At 38.7% G+C, this 23,067-nt stretch overlaps 2 protein-coding genes across 7 annotated transcripts in view; both read left to right on the top strand.

Annotated features, from left to right (window-relative positions):
• The window catches only part of amot (angiomotin), a 47,552-nt gene extending 37,957 nt beyond the window's left edge, over positions 1-9,595 (top strand). For all 4 annotated transcript variants that reach the window (XM_088088747.1, XM_088088746.1, XM_088088748.1 and 1 more), the window contains 3 exons: positions 256-494; positions 1,100-1,354; positions 2,182-9,595. In XM_088088747.1, coding sequence (XP_087944873.1) covers positions 256-494; positions 1,100-1,354; positions 2,182-2,315 — 628 coding nt within the window. In that variant the 3' untranslated portion in view covers positions 2,316-9,595. The remainder of the gene's footprint in view (positions 1-255; positions 495-1,099; positions 1,355-2,181) is intronic.
• A 1,008-nt stretch (positions 9,596-10,603) lies between these two features.
• Positions 10,604-22,730, top strand: LOC121953089 (transmembrane gamma-carboxyglutamic acid protein 3). 3 transcript variants are annotated; one of them, XM_042500032.2, is made up of 8 exons: positions 10,605-10,936; positions 13,535-13,766; positions 15,030-15,154; positions 16,416-16,522; positions 19,058-19,249; positions 20,006-20,089; positions 20,809-20,878; positions 21,023-22,730. In XM_042500032.2, exons 2-8 carry the CDS (start codon positions 13,544-13,546, stop codon positions 21,152-21,154), a joined length of 933 nt encoding a protein of 310 aa, XP_042355966.2. In that variant the 5' UTR covers positions 10,605-10,936; positions 13,535-13,543; the 3' UTR covers positions 21,155-22,730. The 3 variants fall into 3 exon arrangements, with proteins under 3 accessions (XP_087944876.1, XP_042355966.2, XP_087944875.1); XM_088088749.1 differs by lacking the exon at positions 10,605-10,936 and adding an exon at positions 10,975-11,226; XM_088088750.1 differs by lacking the exon at positions 20,006-20,089 and having other exon boundaries at positions 10,604-10,936.
• The last annotated feature ends 337 nt before the right edge of the window (positions 22,731-23,067 follow it).

The raw sequence follows: 23,067 nt of genomic DNA, 5'->3' as shown, positions 1-23,067 counted from the left end.
CAAAATCAAAATCAAATCAAATCAAATCAAATCAAATCGAATCAGTATGGCTTCATACTGTCTTGTCTAGGTTTGGTTGTAAAAAGCCAGCGTAAACATGAAGCAGACCAGAGGTAAAACCTGACAATGTAAATGAGACCAGAACTAAACTAGATTATGAAAGCACTCGTGCAGCTCTCAGGATCTCCTTCTCATGCAGTAACTCTGCTCTCTTCTTTATTCCGGTCCTGATAAATCTTGATCTGTCTAATCCAGGATAAAGAACCTTCATGCCCAGATCATAGAGAAAGACGCTATGATCAAGGTGCTCCATCAGCGCTCCAGGAAGGAACCTATCAAGTCTGATGCACCATCTGCCATGAGGCCCTCCAAGTCCCTGATGTCGATTTCCAATACTGGGTCTGGTGGATCAGGACTGCTCTCTCACAGCCTGGGCCTCAGCAGCTCGCCCATCACCGAAGAACGCAAGGACACCAGCTGGAAGGGCAGCCTGGGTAAGAACCAGCAGTCCTCTCAGAGTATTTTTCAAAATATGAGAACAGCAGGCGAACTGAGCCAGGCAGGGGGGGGTAGCAGGGTTCCCACAGACCCTTAAAAAGTCTTAAAAGACATGGAGTTCAATAATCTAAAACTACAGCATTAGTTGGTATTAAATGGACTTAAATGAATCCTTCCAAAGTCTTAAATATACTCAGATATTGGAAGTTAGATTTTATGAATCTTTTTTTTTCTGACGTGCAGTAAAATCTCAAAATGCTTAGCAACATCTGACGTTATGATGGGAATTAAAATAGTGGAATCTCACATGCAGATTGAGGAACACAAAATCACCCAGAAAACCAGTCAGAAATCCCAGATATTTCCCACTTGGTAAACTGGATAGATAGTGTTATGATAGTAAAATATGTTCATTGTCTTTCATGTGTTCCACTTCAAAAAGGATTGTTGACCATTTAACATAGATCATCTAACTTTTGCTTCTTAAAAGTCCAAGTAGCATTAAAAAGTCTTTAAAAGTCTTAAGTCTACCTTGCCTTAAGCTGCAGAAACCCTGTTATGGTGTTACTGGTTTTAATGCTCCCTTCTCGTGTTCCTCCAGGAGTTCTGCTGGGTTCCGAGTTTCGCCCAGAGTCTCTCAGGACGGAGTCGATCTCCTCGTCCCCCTCACCAGTGCTTCCTTCCACCCCGATGACCGCAGGCCACTCAAAGACAGGCAGCAGGGACAGCTGCACGCAGACCGAGAAGGGTCAGAGTCAGGACACAAGCAAGCCCAGCACTCCAGCCCTGCAGAGCATGACGCTGCCTGCTCGCCTGTCCAGCCCCAGCCCCGTCTACATCCCCGACCGCATAGCAGGTCAGCTCACACCGTCTGTCAGGCCCACCTGGTATTAACATGCAATTTGGGTGATCACAAGCTGACACCCTTAAAATAGGTGTGAATGCATCCAATGTGTCCTCAATGCATCTTGAGATCCAATAAATCAGACCACATTCAGAAGTGTTAATAATTATAAGAATGATCCTTTAAAGAGAAATTACAGTAATGCCCTTTCAATAGGTACATAGTTTTAGAGCGGGCTCCCCATGTATAGAGGCCATGTCCTTGACGCAGCATCCGTGGGTTTGACTCTGACCAGTGGCCCTCCACTGCATGTCATCCCTTTTTCTTTCTCTTCCTTTCACACTTAAGCTGTCCTATAAATATGTAAAAGCCAAAGAAACAAAAAGAAACAAAAAAAAAAATCTTGCAAATTGACTTTTTTGTAATTGTTGTGCCAAATATATAAATATAAGTGGCGTTCAGTGCAAGGCGTGATTAAAATGAACATAAACATCTATTTGATGGCATCTTCAAATCAAAGTTTAGTAGCGTTTCTTACAAATTTAACACATTTTGACCCAGAGGTCCAGAATCTTTACCTGCGCATGCTGCGACAAATCAGGACAAACAATATCAGAATTTAGCCACACAACATGTACTGTTATTGAGATAAATATGTTTTTTGCAATATAGATATTCGGTCTAGGTCATCCAGGTAGTACAAGCCTACCACCTGACATCTCCAAGAATATTTTTTTTACTGTAACTGACATGGGTGAAGCCACGTTTAGAGGTTAAAAAAAACAGACAGACTGGCTCATCAGAAATGCTGACTCATCATTTTCTCTTTGCTCTGTCAGATGTTCCAGTGTTCCACACCAGCACTCTGGAGCGGAGGCTCCCCGTCCAGTCACACCCACAGCAACAGGCCCCTCCCCCGGCCCCGCCCACCCAACAAGAAGTAGACAACGACATGGTGGAGATCCTCATCTGACCCCATGACCTCTGGAAAAAAAACGTAATCCAAACAAGTGATTGGGGGAGGCAGCGCCGTAAGATAAACAGAGCGACAGACATGTAAATCATCCCTGCTCGTCCTCCAAACCTGCAGCTGCAGTCTGTCTTTCACCAAGCTGAAGGAGAGTTATTATACACACATCATGCAGGTCAGAAAACAGCATGAACGGAGAAAAAACAACATCTGCACAGTTCCTCCTTGCCATAAAAATGTTTTAAAAAAATCCTACTTTTATCTTTGTCAGATCAGAAGGTTTGAAAGCGGAAAGCACGCCTATATTTATACAAAATGCAACCAATAGTCTGACAAGCTCTGTGATGGCAGCTGAAAGTAACCATCCAACCTTCCCACACAGAGAAAAAACGAATAAAAAGCCATACGTCAAAACATATCGAACCTTTATATCATTTTAGCAAATTTGTCATCTGATCTATCAGTCATTATTTTTCGTTCACAAACATTTCAAGTTGGATGCAAAATAGAGGAAGAAATGTTGAACACGTGCAGAAATTCAACACCCTTCAAAAAAAAAACCATTAGATCAAATACCAATATGGTAAAGAAGACACACCTGTTATTTTAAAATACATTTCCCTCTTTACTGATATGTGTGTCAGACATTTTCATCCTCTCATGTTTACATGTGCATCCATTCAAACACTTCCAGCCTGACTGGACTCTGTCATTGAATAACTCTTCATCATCATCTTAAGAAAAGCCAGCAATCAGAAGCAAAAAAGCAGAGGTGCTTTGCCCCTTCCTGTCTCATCTCAGCTTTAGCCATCCTCCTGAATGCATGTGTTAATATGAAGTGGTGACTGGAACTTCAAAATAGAAAAGTCCATTGCCTCATATTTATTTTTCCAACGCAGCTTTTCAACATGTCTTTTCCGCTCTCTTGTGTGCAGTGATGGATTCAACTTTGGCAACTGTTGTTTGAAGTTGAAGTGAAGTTTTTTAAGCAAGAGGTTAGACAAAAAAAAAAAAAAAAAAATTTAGCCTTGAAGCACGCTCATAAAAGCTGAAACAGGTGATGCATTGATGTAAAAAAGTGGGCAAACTTGAGAGCCAAATTCTCCCAACACAGAGAGCACATACACCCATACATACACAAGTGTACTTTGAACTTTAAGGTGAAGGATTTCTCTCTTTGTCACTGCAGTGTGACTCGCTGTGGTTAGTGACTAAGGCTTTGTTTGTTTAAATGCACTATTGACCTGAGGGAGGGGTTTCATGGCCGAAACAGTAACTGTAGCACCGATGGCATTTCAGCACATTAAGGAACATTTGCAGAGCTTTTGCATGTCCATTTTTTCCTTTCCAAACATGCAAGCAAGTGATTCATGATGACCAGAACTGGCCTTTTCTACAAGAGTTTAGCTGTAAGAGGAGCTGCTTGTGACTCGGACTCGAGATGTGTAAACTCTCCTGCAGTGTTGGTGGAGGCTGGTTGGACCAAATGTATTGGCTACCTTTTTGTTGCATTTATTGCACTACTTATTTTGTAAGTGTGTTTCGTATATTACTTTTAAGACGTCTGACATTAGGTATTGTATTTATGTGAATGTGTTTTTTTTTCTAAACTGTAGTTAGAAATGGCACTTGGGTAATCCGAACGTATGTAAACTATAAAACCTTAACTATTGACATAGTGTATGTATGTACTGTAAAGTCATGTGTGAGAGGAGAGCTGAGCCTGTCAGCTGTGTTACATTTCCAGAGCTGTTCAATTAGTGAGTTGGGATGTTGCCTTATTTAGAGCAGACTCGTGTTGCTCAGTTGTTGGTGTAAAGTGACTGGCCTTTCAGTTGCCCTGCTTTGAACTGGCACAGTCTAGTGCCAGGTGACTAGTACCAGGGGTTTGGACATGTAATGTTTGCAGCATTTGTGGCATCTTGACTTCAGGCAGAGTAAAACCTTTTCCATTTTTGTTGTCCAGTTGACCTAATCCTTGACTTGGGGGAATGTCTTTATGTTTATACCCTCCTGGAACGTCATTGTGGTGTATGATATACAACAGTATTTCTGTGTGGTGCTAGTTAGTTAGTCCACTGTTCCAACTCAAGTTCGGTCAAAATAAACCTTTCATTCACAGAGTTAGATGTAAAAATATATTTTTTTTTTCCATTGACGTATAGAGGATACAGCATCTGATTCAGGCCTCTTCATTTCTATTGAAGTATCTCAGTATAGCACGAAAGCAAAAAAGTTCAACTGCAGCACATACAATTATCTGGATGAGCAGTACTGCTTCAGCACTGTGGGGGTCATAGAGAAGACGCACTGGAGACTTCCCCTGGCTGAGCCGGCTACTTCCGGTTTAGCACTCAGCTAACTTAAATTGGGATAAAATGATTTCATTTTGCTGCTCTTGTTGATTTTTCAAAAGTTGAACAATTGGAACAAATCGATCAAATCCCAAACGTGAAACATTTTGCTGGGGCTGTGATGCTTGAAAAAATTAAAAGACGTAGTTTTTGCTACATAAGTCTACAGGAAAAAACTTCTGGCACAGCATCATGTGACAAATGGAATTACACCGTTTGGCCAGTACAAAAATTGTTTTCACAGCCTGGCGCTCTTCCTGGGGGCCTGTATTATCTTCGCTATTTACAGTCACCATGTTTCTCAGCTTAGCTTCCTATTCCACCAGTAGAGACTGACCTCTGGTGGTGCCTGATGTGCACTACATACAGCACATCCCAATTACAGCATCTCTGTATGAGATAGAGAGAGGGAGCATTTGTCCTTTTGACAATGCTAAAAAAAATACGTTGATATTTGTTAATATACCCTTGAATACTGTTCTACCACCGTAGCCTGGCAGTAAATACAATGATGTCATGCTCTCAATGACAACAAATAACAGAGGTGCAAAGGAAAATATACTTTGATGAACTCTACAAAAGTGAGACTGAAGTCATAGTCACCTGAAGTCAAAGTGCTGCATGGTTCTGTAAGCACGCAGTCCTTATTAATTCTGTCTGGACCATCCCAGGACTAGTACACCTGTGCAGGTTACGCGAGATCCAAACAGACTAACACTTTACCGTGTTTGTGTCATGAAGGGCATTCTTTTGTGGAAACACGGTGGCGACGTGCTGTGCCACTGTGGTGTTGGGCCTCAGCGATAAGAGGGGAGCGAGAGTCCAAACAGTTTTGCTGGCTGCCTGCGTGACCCCACTGGCTGGGGTCGCTCTCTGACAGCAGAGGTCTTAAAGTCACTCATTCATTTCACCTCCTATGCTTGGTCAACAAATGGAGGGGATTTATCTGTAAGAACGATGCACATCATGTCATAAAATTGACATACACACACTGTATTGTGAATATTTGAAATTTCAGGCACTTGTACTTCCATAGCTACCATCCATCTGAGTCACTAGAACTAAAACAAGCCATGAAAAGTATTTGCAAATTGCAGGCATCATTTAACTGACTTAAGGTTGGATTTGTTGTCATTTTGGATGTGAACATGAAATTTATGCAATAATCGACTTAGGTCTTCTCTTCCATTGTCCCGTCGAGTGTCATTTTGGGAAGTTATCAGGCTCGGACAATTTAGCATTGCTATGCATAGTGAAGTGTTGGTATCGACTGTGAATGTCTTCCATTAGATTACAGAGGTAGCCTCTCAGACCGCCATCTCCTGCTTTTGACCAAAGGTAATAGAATGGATTGCTACTCATCCCTATAAACAAAAACCTTTGGGAGAAGAAAAATTTCAAGAATGTTTGAAATAAGTGATATTTCGAGAGTCTTTCCATCATTTCAAAATATTGGCATGTTATGCTTTTTCAGTAATTTGTGGTTTAATGGAGTGTGCGTTTGATTTTTATGCTGGAAGCAGGTGTTGCTGGTTCAGCCTGTTGCAGGGTGGAGCAGCAATACAGCAAAAACTCCACTTTTAAATCAAGCCACATGTCCATGATAACCTGAGTTTGTTTGCAAAAACAATTTTTTTTTTGACTTATGTGGTGAAATATTACATTTCCAGCGAGGTTAACATAGTCACAATGAAGATGTCCACTGAAAACCAAAAATGTTGGACCAAAGACACTAAAAACAGTCAGCTAATTGATGTTATTGCAGAGGGTCTTTAGTATTATGTCACTAAAGGACTGTGTTTCATGAGAGGAACTAAATAAGGAATGCACTGATATGTTGTAACTTCATATACCTGACATTATTGAGGAACAAGGACTTGGACCACTACTCATCCTCAGCAGCCAAAATGAATGCCGTTATTTTTCTCCACTTCAGTAATCTACGACCCTTTTGCGTGTGTGAAATCATTTGAAAATCAATGGGCAGCACTTTGTATTTTGACTGAAAAATGATTATAGCTGCCAGCACATTTTGGTACACAATCCCATGTTAGTATTGGTGGATCCCTACAGAGTAAAGTTCCTGGTCAATGTAAAGATGTTATTCGTGGTTATTATGTGAAAGCCTTATGGAACTGAATGCAAAAAGCACAATGCCAGTGTTAATAATGACTCATTTTTGTCATCACCAGCACATTATAAAGTGCCCTTAATGCTGGTACTGCAAATATCTATCTGCTTGTTGTTGTGTTTTGGTGGGCTGAGCTGAAATCTTAAAGACAATGGACCCTGTGGGAACTGTGGAGCCTCAGGTGGGATCACTGAAGGTTTCTGATGGTAGACTGCGATAATGTTAGTTATTGGATTTTGGTTAGGGTTTGAATTTAACCACAAAAAAAGCAAACGGTAATTTACATTTCTGTCCCTGGAGAATGTTCTCATGTGACTGATATTTTGAAGGATGATCTTTATTACTCAGACCAGAATATTTCAAGATACAAAGATCCTTTCTTACTTGGTTACGTAAAATGAAGTGCCAAAAAGCAAAAGAATTTTCCGCCGGAATCAGTTGAGTTCTGTCATTTTATCCAAATATAGTATTGTCTAAAGTTGGAAATTAAAAATGTGGTCTCACAACTACAGTGTGAGGCTCTGTGAAAGATCATAGAATGAGCAGGGAAATATTTGATCTACAGTAGGTCTCAGTAGTAGGAGTTAAGTTAATTTATGCTTATAAAAAGACTTAATGGGTAACTTAAGTATTATTCAATCTGGACCCTATTTTCCCCTGTTTTTGTGTCTAAGTGTAACAACAGTTTTTGAAATTGGTCCAGTATTGAGCGAGACTTCTGCAGCCAGCAGCGGTGAAACAGGCTACGATTTCATTCCTATGCCTAACTTGCAACAGTGATTTCTGTCCATTGAAAGTGCTTGCTTTTGCCACTGACAGGCACAGATTGTTATTGTTAGTTACTGACAACATAATGGAAAGGACCCTGTAGCAAAATGAATTTCTTTTTTCTTTTTACTTATGCTGTCCTGTTTGTTTGTTAGGTGTAACTGAGTCTCACTCAAGGAGAATTCTCGTCCTTTCCATAATTTTGTCTAACACTTAAAATAACAATCTGAGTCTTTCAGTGGCAAAAACAACCATTTTCGATGGATGTAAATCGAAAGCCCCAAATGTCTGTTACGTGGCTGCTGGTTGCAGTGCTCTCTTAATATTGGAAAAATTTTAAAAATAGAAACAAGCATTTGACACGGTCAATGTATGTCCATTAAATGCCTGTTTTTGCCACTGACAGACTCAGAGTGTAATTCAAATTCACAACATTATGCAAAGAACTTTATTACACACAATAACAAAAAGACTGGATCAGCGAAAGAAAATCAATTAATTTCTCTGTAGGGTCCTCTCCGTAGGTTTGCCAGACACTAATAATAATGATGCGAGCCTGCCAGTGGAAAAAACAAACACTTTTAGTGGGTGAAAATTGATGGTTCCAAATGCTAGTTTCGAAACCGTCTGCTGCAGTGCTCCCTCTCAATACTGGACCAATTTAAAAATAGAAACAGGTATTTGGCACCCTCACTGTACGTCCACTAAAAGTACTTGTTTTTGCCACTGACAGGCTCAGAATGTTAATCTAATTTTCTGGTAACATTATGGAAAGTATGAGACTTTTCCTGGAGCCATACTTGGTTTCACATGATAACAAAGAAAGAGAATTAATTTCTCTGTCTTGGACTTTCTGTAATGTTGTCACTTATAATAACAATGTAAGCCTGTCAGTGGCAAAAACAAGCGCTCTTAGTTGACATTACATTGTAGCCTGTTTTGATGCAGTCAGGTGCAGCACTGTGTCTCAATACTGGCTCATTTTCAAAAATAGTTGTTGTTCAGGTAGTCACGTAGACAAAACAAAACATGGGAAAATAAGGTTGTTTGCCAAATCCGTCAATCAGTTTAGTGCCACTGGTGTATTTCCAGAAGGCACTTGGGAAAATTCTTGTTAGTGAGGACATGTTTTCGTTCTAAATGAGCTGCTCTCTGACAGATTGAATCAGGACTGCCATTTATTGTGCAGTGCCGGTATCGTCTCTGTCTCAGCCACATTTGTTTTCAAAGTGTGTGAAAGGTTTTTGGGCAAGAACTTTTTGTAACTGACATCATCCCACCTGAGAGCTCACCCCAAGCCTCGGTCCTGCCTCTGGCCTGCACCAAAGCACCCTACAGCTTCCAGTCCACCAAACACACACAAACAGGAGTAACTGCTTTCTGTGTAAGGAAATAAAACTTTGAAGCAGTCGTCTCCACTCCTATGCAGTCACTGCTACAAAATAAAGACAAATCATGTTACAAGCACCTCTACACCTGCCACAGTGTGTCTTATTTATCTTTACCAGGCACTTGTCATTAAATGTTTCTATTGTGGTACTTCAGTCTTTAAAAGCATTGTTGTCTGTTAGCATGTAGAGCTAATCATGAACTGTCTGTCACTGCACTGCCTGGATGTATAAACCAATTTCCCATAATGTGACAAATGCCTGGCAAAGAAGCGCTTGATTCAAACTGTTGTGAAGCTTCTGTGAAAGGACTGACCTTAAAAAACATATGAACTTCAAGCAGTTTGACTTGTTTACCAGCTGTAAAAATGACTATTGTAGTGATTCTCAATGTTTTTTCAGTCTGTTCATAAACATGCTGTTTCGTTTTGTCGTTGCTGTACAATCACAGTTCATGTAAAAGCAATTTTCTGATTAATCATCTGTTTAACATCATTCATCTCATACAGTTTCTTGTATTATGGTATGAAGTCATTTAGTTTTCTTTCTGTATATCTTTTCTGACAAACTCCCAAATAACCAGTCATAAATGTTAGTATTCATTTAATTCTTTTGTTAAATAAATTAATGCTGAGACTTAAAGGTTTTCTGGTGTTCAGTTTTGTCTGCATTAACCCACTTACAGCTCAGTGCGCATTGATCAACATGTTACACATACTGTTGGGATAAACTAATGACTAACATTAAATATATGGTGTTAACAACAGTAATTATTTTTTATCTAATAGAAACATGTAAATGTATTATCAAAGATTCACCATCCTTACCTTAAAAGGCCTGTTTAACCATCTGGTAAAACAGGGTTTTAGACAGTAAAAAAAAAAAAAATCACGCTTACAAAATTATTTAAGCATTCAGATACCAAATGAAATTAAATGTATCATTTTAAAACAGTGAATGACCAGTTATTTCTTAGCAAATATTTAATTCTGATGACATAAGCCTAGCTTCACTACTTTTTACCATAAAAAGCCAAATAAACTATTTAGCATTAGACAACATTAAAAAAAAAAAAAAAAAAAAAAAAAATCAGTGCGTACATGAGATGGATTTTCTGGACTGATTTTCAGTTCTGTCTCCCCAAAGACATTTTCGCAAGAGCATTCCACTCAAAGAACATGATTTGTTAATATCTATTATATATTTTTTTTAAATCCAAATTTTTGTGAATAGTATATAATTAATTTGTTCATTATTTTACATTCATTTTACATTCAAGAACTTGCCCTCCTATCTGAAAATCAGAAACATATCTTTAAACAACATAAAACTTAAAATATGTAATAAAAAACTAACCTTAACTATTAATTCATGCCAATCTTAAGACTTTATGATTTAATAGGTAACCCCTGTGTGTCTGTGTGTGTGTGTGTGTGTGTGTGTGTGTGTGGTGTGTGTGTGTGTCTTCATACTTGTGTACAGTTTATTTTATTTTATTTTATTTTATTTTATTTTATTTTATTTTATTTTATTTTATTTTGTTGTCTGTCTGGTTTGTACCTACACGTCTCATTAATATCATTTGTAAATTTTGATTATTACTTGTCACTTTATCCGCTGCATGTACTTTTTTCAAAACTTGATAAAATGTAAAAAAAAAAAAAAAAAAAAAGAATAAAAAGAATAAAAGAAAAGAAAAACGAAAAAAGATTAGTGAACGTTGTGCTGATATATATTTTGGACTATGAAACTGTCACAATCCAGTAGGTGGCGGTAATATGAGAACACATTGATGCCAACAACCATGGAAGTCTACAGAAGAAGATTTGTCGCGATGACGCTTTTATTCTGAAGGACGCTCTTAATCTGAAGGATACTGACCGGAAAGCTTGGAAGTACAGAAATAACCGGCTGAGAAGTGGAGCAGTGTTAGCGCAGCAAACTCTCCCAGCTAGTTTGACCCAGTGACCCAGTCTTATTAAGGTTTGTCACTACTTATTGAGTCATTTAGCCTCTTATTTAGTTCGAAACATATTTATACTTGTTAGCGTTACTTGCCTGTGTTGTGTCATGAGACATAAAGTTTGACCTCCTGTTAGCTAGCGACCGCAACAGGTTGCTGCTAAACACCGTCAGATAAATTAGCTAAAATTATCGGCTAAGTTGTGTAGCATCAACTGCTACTCTGCAGGTAAACGAAGGTGTTGCGGGAATTAGAACAGCGTCACAGGACTTAGCTTTATTCAGCGAAAACGACAACGTGTGTTACGAAAGTAAGAAAAGTTAAAGAGAAGTTTAACAGTTATACTTGTTTTTTTTACAGACATGTCGTGTATAAGTTGTGCTTTTTGGTGGTATATAAGAAATGTTTCCGGTCATGTTTAACAAAGTTTATTTTAAAAACCCCCTCAAATTCAGATACGTCATTTCATGGAAATGTTCAGTTTTAAATTTCTTGGCCCTATCGAGGGATCGTGTGATACATATTTACTGCACAAAGAGCTGTCTGTGGATTTATAACTACATCCTAAATGTGTAAAGTCGTGTCAGTCCCTTTTTTATGGTCCCCTCAGACTCTTGAATGTGTGTTAAACAGTTGATTGAACTGTGTTTACAACCAGACTAATCTTCCTCCCTGTCCAATCCTATTTATTTCAACACAGGAGATGAGATGCTTGAATCAACATTCACAGAGTTACTTATGTAATGTGCTTTGGGAATCTTTTTTGTGTCTGAACCTTTTGAAACCTGAGCAAATTGGCTTTCAAAAACAATGAAGGAAATCAGTCTACAAAGACAGAAGAAATGACTCCAAAATGAGCAAGAAAGTAGTAAGGAGTACAGAAAATTACTTGAAAATTAGTACAAACAAAACAAAACACAGACAAAACAAACATAAAAACAAAGTAAAAGAAGTGCTTAAAATGATAATATTGTGTTAATTATCATTTTGAGCATTTTTGTAGTTATGATTATTAAAAATATAGTTATTCTCTAGCTTGTTTTTCCCCTAGCTTTAAAAAACGAATTTTCTAAATATAGAAATTATTAATATTAATAATAATGATAATAAATATTGTAATTATTATATATTAAAATGTTTTAAAAATGGGAAAAAAAGAAATAAAAACAAGAAGGAAATGACCTGGAAAATGAGCTTTAAAAAAACCTCTAATATTTCTATAACATGCTTTTAAATATGTAATCATAATAATTATAAATATAGTTTGGAGAAAATAGCACCAATTTGCTCAGAGTTTAAAGGTTTAATATACTTTTGAATGGTGTCTAAAAGCAGCACAAAAAAGTGAGGTATTACACGTTGCAAAGGGTAAAAGGGGAACAACATCTTTTTCAAAGTTCATGTATGTTATTCCTACAGTCTAAGACAACCCAAAAATAATTATTAACATGGACAGCTCTCTCCCAGCTCTAAAAACTAGAGTGATAAAACTCTGACTTTTAATATCATCAAGTATAAAGTCTGTATCAGCTCGATTAACCCTTCGTAACTTGAGCAGATTGGCTTGATTTCTCGCAGAAACATGGGAAGAAGGCAATGAGCAACGAAAGAAGAAATGACCCAAATATTAGCAAGACATTAGTAGAAAGTACAGGAAAATTACCTCAAATTTTTTAAGGGAAAAAAAGAAGGAGGAAACGAAGTAAAAAAACAAACAAAAAAAAACACAGCAAACAAGATTAGAATAATTATATAATATAATTTTTTTTAAAAAAAGTAATTATTACATTTATAAATATATTTTACTTAGCTTTTTTCTTTTTTTCCCCAAGGCACTTTCCATATATATTTTTTAAAAAATCATTTTGTGGAGCATTTTAAGTTTCTCATTGCCTTTTCCCCCATGTTTTTGAAAGAAATCTCCCAAATTTACTGAGGATTCATAGGTTTAAATACTTGTGCAAGGCATCTGAAAGAAGAAAATGAATGTTGCTCCAGGTTTCAAAGAGTTAATCTGTTTATGATCGGGGTTTTGGAGTATCCTGTTTATCCTGAGTACTCTGAAAGACGCTGGGATGTATACAGAGATGATGAATAACCTGATTTCTCGCACCACATCCTGAATATGATCATCACCAGGATAAGCCCCTTGAACATGTTATTCATTCACATGTAACCGCACTAAATTAATGCAATGAAAAGTGAAAGATGTTCTAGATACTGAGAGCGCCTAGGGGAATGAGGGTACATTTTCTGTTTCATAACAGGGAACACTACAGTATAAACAAGCTAATTTAGGTATAAAAAAGAAAACAGACATTCTGTGTGTCCATAAAATCCGGCTCGCTTTCATTGTCTTTGGAAGAGGTCCAGACTTAATTTGATGACGTCACAAGTTTGTGACTTTCTTCTCTGTTTTCTGGCGTTAAGAGAGAGTAGCTCTGGTGGAATAACATACTGTAATTTTAAATTTAGATGGTGTTCTCCTGATGCTCCTTGTTCATTTACTAAAAGCACATGTAAACAACATAAAACTCACATGAGGGAGATACTTTTCCATGTAAGTGAAAAATATTTAATATTTCCTGAAAAGCTAATAAAAATTTTATTTTGCACAGGTGTTTCACATGATGATGGCATTCACTATGTACCCAAGCGAGATGTCCCAGGTCCCTGGTCGTGATCCAGTGCTCATAGAGACCATCAACAAAAACATGCGTGTCCCAGAACGCCTGAGTGTTAGTCCAGGGCCGCAGTGGCGGGAGGAGGAGGGAGAGGAGGCGAAAAGGAGGACAGAGGAGCCCCCACCTGCTTACACCATGCAGGTCCCTGACAGGCTGACGTATACAGGTAGATTCTTAATTCTCTCAATATTTTGAAAGTGGTGTGCAGAGCAGGGTTTCCACTCCATGTGTCCTGGAAGATATTAATGTCCTGGGCAAATAGGAGAATTTTTGGCTCCAGATATATATTGTCTCTGTATATATTGTTTTTTGAGCTTAAAAAATGAAAACATGTGGCCACATAAGGACTGACATCATCAGTGTATGTAAATTTATTATATAATACATTTTTTTTGAAAAGTTGGCTACTCTTGATTATACATTATATTCCAAATAAAATATGTTTTGCCAAGACACTCACGGGCATAATCCTGCTATTTTTGTTTAAAAAATGACCAATAAATCTACCTTCTACCTACTTTTACCTTCTATTTTAAGATATTTGAGATACATATTACAAAGAATTTCCTTCAGCTGGCATTGTGTCCAACATCAGACGCTCCCTGTCCACACTAAATCCACTAAATATGAACTTTTGTTGAGTCATGTAAACACACCATGTACCTGTCAGCTGTGTGCTTGACCTCAGACTGAACATTGCCTGAAAATCAGCAGTGGGGGATTATAAAATGTTATCAGATTATCGGTTTTTAAATTATGTTACCGAAAAAAAATCTATGTTTTTCATTTTAATTTTTAAAAATATTTTCTTAAGATAATTTTCTTGTTTGTTTATGTTCACGTTTATGTTTCTTTTTTTGTTTCCTATTATCAGGTCAATTTTCTTGTCATTTTTTACTATTTTTTTGCTGATTTTTGTCTATTTCTTGTGGAGATACTCATTGCCTTCTTCCTATGTTTTTGAAACAAATCCAGCAAATTTGCTCAGGTTTCAAAGGGTTAACATGAAAATAGACACATCTTTTGCTTTAACGTAACATTATGAAGTAAATGTTGATTACAGAATGGAATAGCTGTAGAGTAATGACACAATTTGCGTTCAGATTGGTTCCCCTCAAGCCTCGCTTAAACTATGCGATGCTACCTTCCACCTGGTACAATGTCCCAGGAAAACAAAGCCTCGATTCACATTTACAATACAAAGAAAATGCATCAACCATTGCACAACCAAAACAGGAAGAGGATAGCACTTTTGTATTCACCTGGCGCTCTCGGTAGCTACCTCCAGTTACCAAAGAGTACCAGTGTAAGTTTATTGCAGTTTCCATCCCCAGCAGTGGTGGAACAACCAGTTTGCTAACTGAAAAGGTGACAATATATCAATGTTTTATTTGTTTCTTAAACTTGTCTATTATTGTGTCACCCACAGAAGCACCTGATATGAACCCCAGACCTCTATTCACTCAGTCCAAACCAACTATCTGCGGCCCCCTGGGTGTGGAGCCGTGCTGGGAGGGTCCCTCTGGAGAGGTCTTCTACAGAGATGTGCTACAGGTAGCTATGCATGAATATCAAGCAACTTTTTACTCACCTTTACATATGAGTTTTTGTGTAATGATTCCAGGTTAAGGAGTTTTCACATTGAGTTAGGCAAATGCAAAATGAAAATGTAAGTCTTTATTTCAACAAAATTAATTTGTTTAGTGAAAAAGGGGAATGGCTGCATTTACAGTATAAAGTGCTTTTATCCAGAGCACATCACAATTCGCCTCTCATTCACACAGTCACACGCTCTCTAATGGCAGCGAGCTAACGTTCAAGGTGCTAGCCAACCTTTTTGGTGCGTTTCCACCAGCAGGTCGGTTTGGTTCAGTTCAGTTCTGTTCACATTTTTTAGTATTTTTCATTGTGAAAAGTTGTGGGTGGTACCTATGGTACCTTTTGAACCATCCCCATTTTTGGTCACCCCTCTGTCAGGGGTACATATGACACTGATCCGGTACTAAAAGCTGGAGCTAGAAACACTGCAGTCCGTTTATTGGTCAGTAGAGAATCAGTACTCTTTAACCACTGTTCAAACCTTGACAAGTTTTTCATACATTAGTTACCAATAACAAAATAAAAGGATGTTTTGCAGCAGCTGTAGACTGTGATAAAAAACTAATTTAAATCACTGTGTCTACTGCCGGCAATTTTTAAGGTGGAGCATTTATTTGTGATGTTACTCAATTCATAAGTTGACAACACGAGTCCATCAACACACCCTCAATTTCAATTAGACAAGTCTGACCACTTTATATGTTTTTATTGTCTTTTTCGGATGACATACACTTTTAGTAATGAGTGGATCTTTAAGCTTTTAACAAATGTATATGAATTGAACAGACTGGGTGAACTGCAACGAACTTGCAAAAAAACTTGTCAGAACAAAGAGTCAGTGCATGAACCCGCTTTTTATAAACATCCCATCGAGAGAAACTCTCACTTCAGCCTGCTCTTTTTTGTTCTAAAAATGCTGCCATGCAGCCCCGTTCTGTGGATAATAAACGGGTGCAGACTTCACTCTGTATCACTGGTGAACAAGGAAATACAGCAAGTGCTGCTAGACTGAGCAGTGAGAGACAACAACCCTGCCCATGTAAAAATACTGTCTGCCGTGGAAAGGCATTTCTAGGGTCTCGGTACCCGTTTGAAGGGGTTACTTTTGTGTCCAAAGGTACTATACTGAAAGCTTTAGATGGAAACGCAGCTTTTGATTACAACCATATCTGAGCTATGTCTACAATCTACTGATATGTCTCTTCCTGTACAACAGAGTCCCATACGGAGATCTTACAGTGACCAAAGCTTCGGCAGGACGCCACCTGGCACGCCGACCCAGCTGAAACAGGCACTGGCAGTGCCCAGACACCCATCCAGCTCGTGAGTACTCTGAGCTTACACATGCACTTTGTATCAGCAGTAGTCCATGGTACCAAGAATTTTATGATTTTTTGATTTTATTTTTTTTTTACTTTAGATAACATTATTGTTGTGACTATGCAAGAAAAGAACTGCATGCACTCTCTAATTCATAGACTGTGTAGATGTCAGCTGTGAGTTTATTGAAATGAGGCTGCTCGAGCGATTAGACGCCAGTAGACCTGCTCAGACCCCCAAAGCTTTTTTTCTAATTTTTGTATGTACTTACTGATTTTTGACTGGTAATACACTTTGTATCATGTTGGTGAATCTCAGCTTTACCACCACCAATCTCAATTTTAATCACGTATCAAAGTTCTGGTTTTAGAACAAATTTTTTTTTTTGCTATGTATGCATTACTAATGCAACTCAAATTGCATTAGTAATAAGCAACATGATAGGATGGTAAATATACGGTATATCGTGCTTTTAAACTTACTAGTGGAACAACTATTGTCATACTGGTCATTTGTAATTTACTTCCGAGCCAATGCGACCGGTGTTGGCAACATGCAACAGCGCATGTTTGTTTACTTTTTGGGGTGATGTGAGGAGATGACAGAGTTAGACTGTTAAAAAAGAGTAAAATCGCACCAATATGGCAACATTTCAGATTTTGAGCTGACAAAAAGCTGTCCTAACTGGCTGCAAGTGCTGTTGTGAGCTGAACTTTTATTGGATGCTGTGTTTATTCCTGTCGCTGGCTTTGAAAACGCCATAGTGGAAGAGGACCTGTTGATTCACAAAGTTGAAATGAGGAATCAGTACATAAAACCTACTTTTTCACTACAAAAATCTAAACACGATGTTTGCTGGCTGGAGGGGGATTGCCAGGTAGCTGAAAGTTTCTGCTGAGGTGAATTTCCATCGCCTGATTGTTATCCTGTATGTAATTTCAACGAAATCTCACAATATAAATGTGTGTTTTCTGATTTAAAAAGTAAGATTAAAACAGGGAAGAGAGCAAGTAGGTGACTCACCAATCTTTAAGTGTTTATGTCTCCAGTCTGATCTCAAGAGCACAGCTGATAGCTACTTAGTTCGTTTACATGATGAGACAGAAGTGCATTTTTGGTAAAGTCAGCGTGGACATAGAGCTCCAGTCTTTTGCGGTGCTACGTGATAGTTAGACACTCGCTTTCTGTTGGACCACAGCGTTATTATGTCCCACTCAGGATTGACTGCTGAATCATGTGGGGCATCTAGTAAAATTCAGTAAATTCCAGTCCAGTGTTTGGCTTAACGCTGAGGGAGCGTTTGATGCACTTAACGCACTTTTCATTTTTCGTTTTTGTTTTGTTTTGCTTGTTTATTTCTTTCATTTTAATTTTGGCTGTGTTCATGCATATGGCTACATTTTGGCAAGATTGTGTATTTTTTTTTTAATCTTGGAATATCCAGCTCAGCCCCTACAGTGAGTCCAAAACACCCCGTGCAAACAAAATTGTTACAATCATGCTGTTAAGTGCAAAAAATGAACCACTGAAACTTCAGTTATTTATCCCACAACCAAAGCATAAAAACATACACTGTATTATTCCTGGATATCATTCTGGGCTTTTGCATTGGAATTTGTTTTTTTTGCTATTTTCCAGCTGATCATGTCTTTTTTTTAAAAAACATATTTGGCATATGGAGAAAATGCTTTTTTCCACTAGATTCACTGTCACAATCAATGTTGCCTTAAATCATTGACATATCCCAGGCTGTGATTATTATATTTAATATATTTTATTTTTTTTAGTTTTCTTTAATCTAAAAACATAATGGCATCATGACAAAAACCTGGCATTTAAAGGATTAAAGTTCTGGAAATAAATGATATAATTTAATGATAATTTAAAAAAAAAAACTGAAAGTAGAAAATCTCATCAATGTAAAATATTTTTTAAAGCTTGATTTTGAAAAAGCGCATTTTGTAAACAGAGCAATATGAGTGTGTGTAATTTTGAAGCAGGCCCTAAGGGTTAATATCAAATCGGTCTGAATTTTTTTCACACCAGCCCAACCCTAGTTCAAATGATACCCAGCCCTAACTGGGAGCAGAAATGTGTTGAAGGGGTCAATTCTGAAACTGAAAGTCATCAAATAAAGGGACTGAAAAACAGGTTTAGTGTGTGTCCTCCTTCATGTCTTTGGCTGTGTTTTGGATCATCTACACTTTGTCTTAAATTTCAAAACTCATTTTGAACTCTGAAGCAGCTGCAACGGCTGATGGGCAACAGTCTTTTGTCCTGTAAGATATTTGCTGATACCTCCCTAATAGTGATTTTCGCCCCTTTTCTCTGTTTCCCAATTTCAACCCTCTCCTTTCTATTGCTTTCTCCACCTTTCCTTTTACTTCCCTCTTCCTCTTTTCCATCCTGCCCCTCCACCCTCTGATCCCTCCCTACTCTTATTCTGTCCCTTGTCTCTTGTCTTTAACGTCATCCTCTGGTGTTATCTCCCTGCTCTCCCCCTCTCCGCCTCACCTCACTTCTGCGTGCCGGCTGTAGTCGAGGTTCACGCCGTCCACTCCAGCAGGCCTCCTCTCCTTCTCCTCCCACGCAGGCCACTGACCCTCGGGCCCAGGCTCTCCCTGCCACCCCCCTCAGCCTCCTGTCTCCTCAGTCCATGCTGCAGACGGCCAAGCAGCTGGGCCTCAAGGCCTCACAGCGCCTCCTGCAGACAGTCAGCCAGAAATACAGGTCTGACTTCAGTGAGACCCTCACTTTTGTTGCTAAATTATCGCATGAGACCGTTCTTTTCATTTTTATGGGAAAAAAAAAGTTAGGGATTTTTTTTTCTTTTTACAAATTCTGAAGCAATTTTCCTGCACTTTGTACTAATTTCTTGCTAATTTTTGAGTCATTTCTTCCTCCGTCACACATTACCCTCTTCCCAAGTTTTTGACAGAAATCCAGCCAAATGGCCAAATTATCAAAGGGTTAAGTGCTACAGGGCTGTGCTGGTTAAAATAGAAAAGCTTGCTCAAATTGAATAATTCTCAGAAGTGTATCAATTATAGGTCTGGGTCTGACCTTGGGACTGAAGGGGATGGCATGTTATCAAAGGGGACGCATTTTGGTCATTTTGGTGACAAGGAGGATGACGTCTCCCCTCAAATTTCCTCCTGCATATAGGAAAACACTAACACTCTTATTGAATCATTTAAAGCTTGTTTAGAAAAATACATCGTTCAGCCCTGCTCGGTGGTGTCAACTGACGTTTGTAGAGGATACATTTTGTGAGCCCGCCTGCTATATTAACCCATTACTGCTTCAACGACTGCTGCGTCTTCACTCGATGCCGCTAGTTTTCGGCCTTGCTCACTGCTTTGCTCTCGGCTAACATCGCTCCTCGCTATAGCCGCTAAATCTGTGCATGGTTCCAGCTGGTTTACATGTTGTCGGAAACCCAGAGGAAGGCTGCAGTGTCTCTTTCTCTCTCCTACTGGAGTAAAGATTTCCCAGCCAAGAGAGGCCGCCGCCAGCAAGAGTTGCGACTGAAGTCCCTGCTTCGGCACACGTGGAGCACAGCAGCAAAAGGTGACTGAAAGGAAATGTTTGTCCAAACTAACCTCGCGTTTGTGCCAGAATGTATTCAACCAAACTCTTGGAAAATCAAGTTTTTCTCTTCATTTTTGGAGTGACCTCTGCACTGCAGCTTTAACATCTGCTGGGTGATGTTGGTGTGAAATCTTGGTGGAAAGTTCTTGTCTTGCCATAACTTGTTGACTCTATGACAAGTGCATCCACTCGTAACATCTGCTGTAAAACAAGTGTATTTAAGTAGAGTAACACCGTAACAGCCAGCAGAGATGAGGGATTTATTAAAGGTGACATGTTACGCAAAATGCTCTTTGATTTGTGTATTTTCAAACTAACACCTGGATCTACGTCAGTTTCTTGTGCTGCTTTCAGATGTCTTTCACAAGTATTTAAACCTCATGTCAGATTTTTTTTAGCACTTTCTTGAGGTCTTTCTTTTTTTAACTTAAACTTTTTTCTTTCTTAACTTAAGTTTCTATTATCAGTTAATTTTCTTGTAACTTTTTACTAATGTTTTGCTAATTTGGGGGTAATTTGTTAAGTTGCTTTAGTAAAATCAAAACTTTGGCCTGGTTTGTTTGTTCGTTTGTTCGTCCCTTCTTACTTTCTTCCTTTCTTTCTTTCGTTGGGTCGTTCGTTTGTCCGTTCTTTCTTTCTTTCTTTCTTTCTTTCTCTGTGTCTCATTCATTCCTCCCTCTCTCCCTGTGTGTGTTCAGGACGATGGAGAACTGGAGTCCAGAGGAAGAGGGAGGAGCTGCGGTTGAGTTTATTATCCTCAGGAGACAGGTAGGCTGTCAAAAAGCCTGTGGGCTCCTTTTTTCTTTCTTTTTTTTTGCTGTATTTGTTCACTGTCACGTCTCCTGTCTCTGTCTCCCTGTCTGTCACGCCGTCTGGCTGTCTCCATCTGTCTCCGTATTTTTAACCATGTAGGTGATGAAGATGAGTCGCCGGCTGGCAGCACTTGAGCGGCACAACACTGAGCGGAGGAACACTGAAGTCGTCCTGTTCTCGCTGCTCTTCTCCGCCTGCCTGCTCAACGTGTGGCTGTGGATCCGCAGATAACACACACTCTGACACACACACACACACACACACACACACACACACACACACACACACACACACACACACACACACACACACACACACACACACACACACACACACACACACACACACACACACGTACACTGGTTTGACTCAGTGGAAGGAAGGACATTTTACTGGGATGTCAGCAGCTGTTAAAGAATTTTTTTTAGCTGTATAAAGTATGAACCGTGAACATCCGACTTTAGTGTTTGTTTACTGTTTACCTTTGAACCCTGTGCACATTATACCGCTCTACCACCAAAATTAGCGCATGCATGCAGGTTTTATAAACATGGGTAAAACCGCTAAGTATTGCAACAGATTGAATTCCCACTGCCAGTGAACACACCGCTGCAGCACACGAGTCTGCCTGTCTGTCAGCTTATGTGTGTGTGTGTGTGCGTGTGTGTTGTCTTGCTGGTGTGTCTGTGCGACATCACAGACAGTCAGGGAAACATGTAAACAGCAGATAGCAGCGGACCAGAGGTCTTTGAAAACTTTTCAGCGGTTTCTTCTCAAAATATATCTTTTGCTTATTCAGTCTATCTTTCAAACTTAGGACGAGACAGAAGAATAAGTGACGGGGCATCATTGCATTTTGCCGGTTAAGAAGCTGAAATGACCGCAGTCACCCGCTTGTTGTATAGTTTTTTTAGGTTTCATTGGGCGAGAGGTGGCCTGACACTGACCTCATGAAGAAGTATCACTTTCACTTGATGACTTCATGTATTTAGACAGTGTAATGACTGTCAGAGCTAATAACACATTGAAAGGTAGAAAGAAGGAAGGTAGAAGGTAGATTTAAATGCACTGTACTCACAGATACACACTTTGGAAGGTAAATGTAAACTCAAGTATAGTCTTTGTTGTTATTTTGCTGTGTGAACAGTGTGGTGTAGGAGTGATAATACAGTTTATAATGTTGATTTCACTGTTTTCCTCAGGAACAGTCCAAACAGTTTTATTTGTCCAAATGTAAAAAAACATGAAGAGCAGTGAATAATTCAACACCTGGAGGTAATAATTTGAGGCTGGTGTGTTTTTTTGTCTGCAGTGCACGTTTTAATTGGTTAGGATGAAGCTTTTGTGTGAAAGTTTTGGCCCAAACAGTCAAGATGCCGGAGACATTATGTTCTTTGTTTGTTCATCCGATCCTCATGAACGCAGTTTTTCAGTAACCCCGCGAGGGAATCTCTTCAAACGTCCACTTCAACACAACAAAAAACTGATTAGAATTTGGTGGGTCAAGATCAGTGTGACCTTGTGTCCCATTCTTGTGAATGTCACTTTTTAAAAAAAAAAAAAAAAAATCAAATTCAAATTTAAATGCTGTGACCGAAATAATTTATATGGTATTTATGACAAATTTCACCTTTTATTTATATAAACTGCAACTTGACTGGTTGACTACATCATACAACAGCTCCGTTTGTCTTTAGTTTACATGATTACTCATCGTGTTCACCCATGGCTGAGTTTGTCTATTTATTTTATCAAAACAGTGCCATTATTGCTGTTTAATAAAAGTAGATTTTATATTTAAATTGAATTCAGTGATTTGTGGTGTTTTTAAAAATAATTGCACTAACTTGACGCAAAAAGAGAAGCAGATTTCAGCGTTGACAGGATGTAATGGGCAGCCTGAGTGCTAACTGTGGAACACAGGAAGTTAGAGGTGTGACCCACTTTGACCATAACATCACAGACAATAGGCAGGTTTCCATTAACCCTCAAACTGCGCAAAAATAAAATATGCTTAATGGAAACACGTCAATTTCCAAGACTGTCATTTATCGCAAAAACGTTTTTACACTTGCATGGGGTGGTATTTTAGGCTAATCAAGAAAGTCACATTTTGCAGAACTGCAGTAGGAACACTTTTCGCT

Source organism: Plectropomus leopardus, chromosome 15, assembly GCF_026936395.1.
Source record: "Plectropomus leopardus strain MGB_pleo_1.0 chromosome 15, ASM2693639v1, whole genome shotgun sequence".
In the NCBI taxonomy this organism is placed as follows: Eukaryota; Metazoa; Chordata; class Actinopteri; order Perciformes; family Serranidae; genus Plectropomus; species Plectropomus leopardus.
This window is presented reverse-complemented; position numbering and strand designations above follow the sequence as displayed.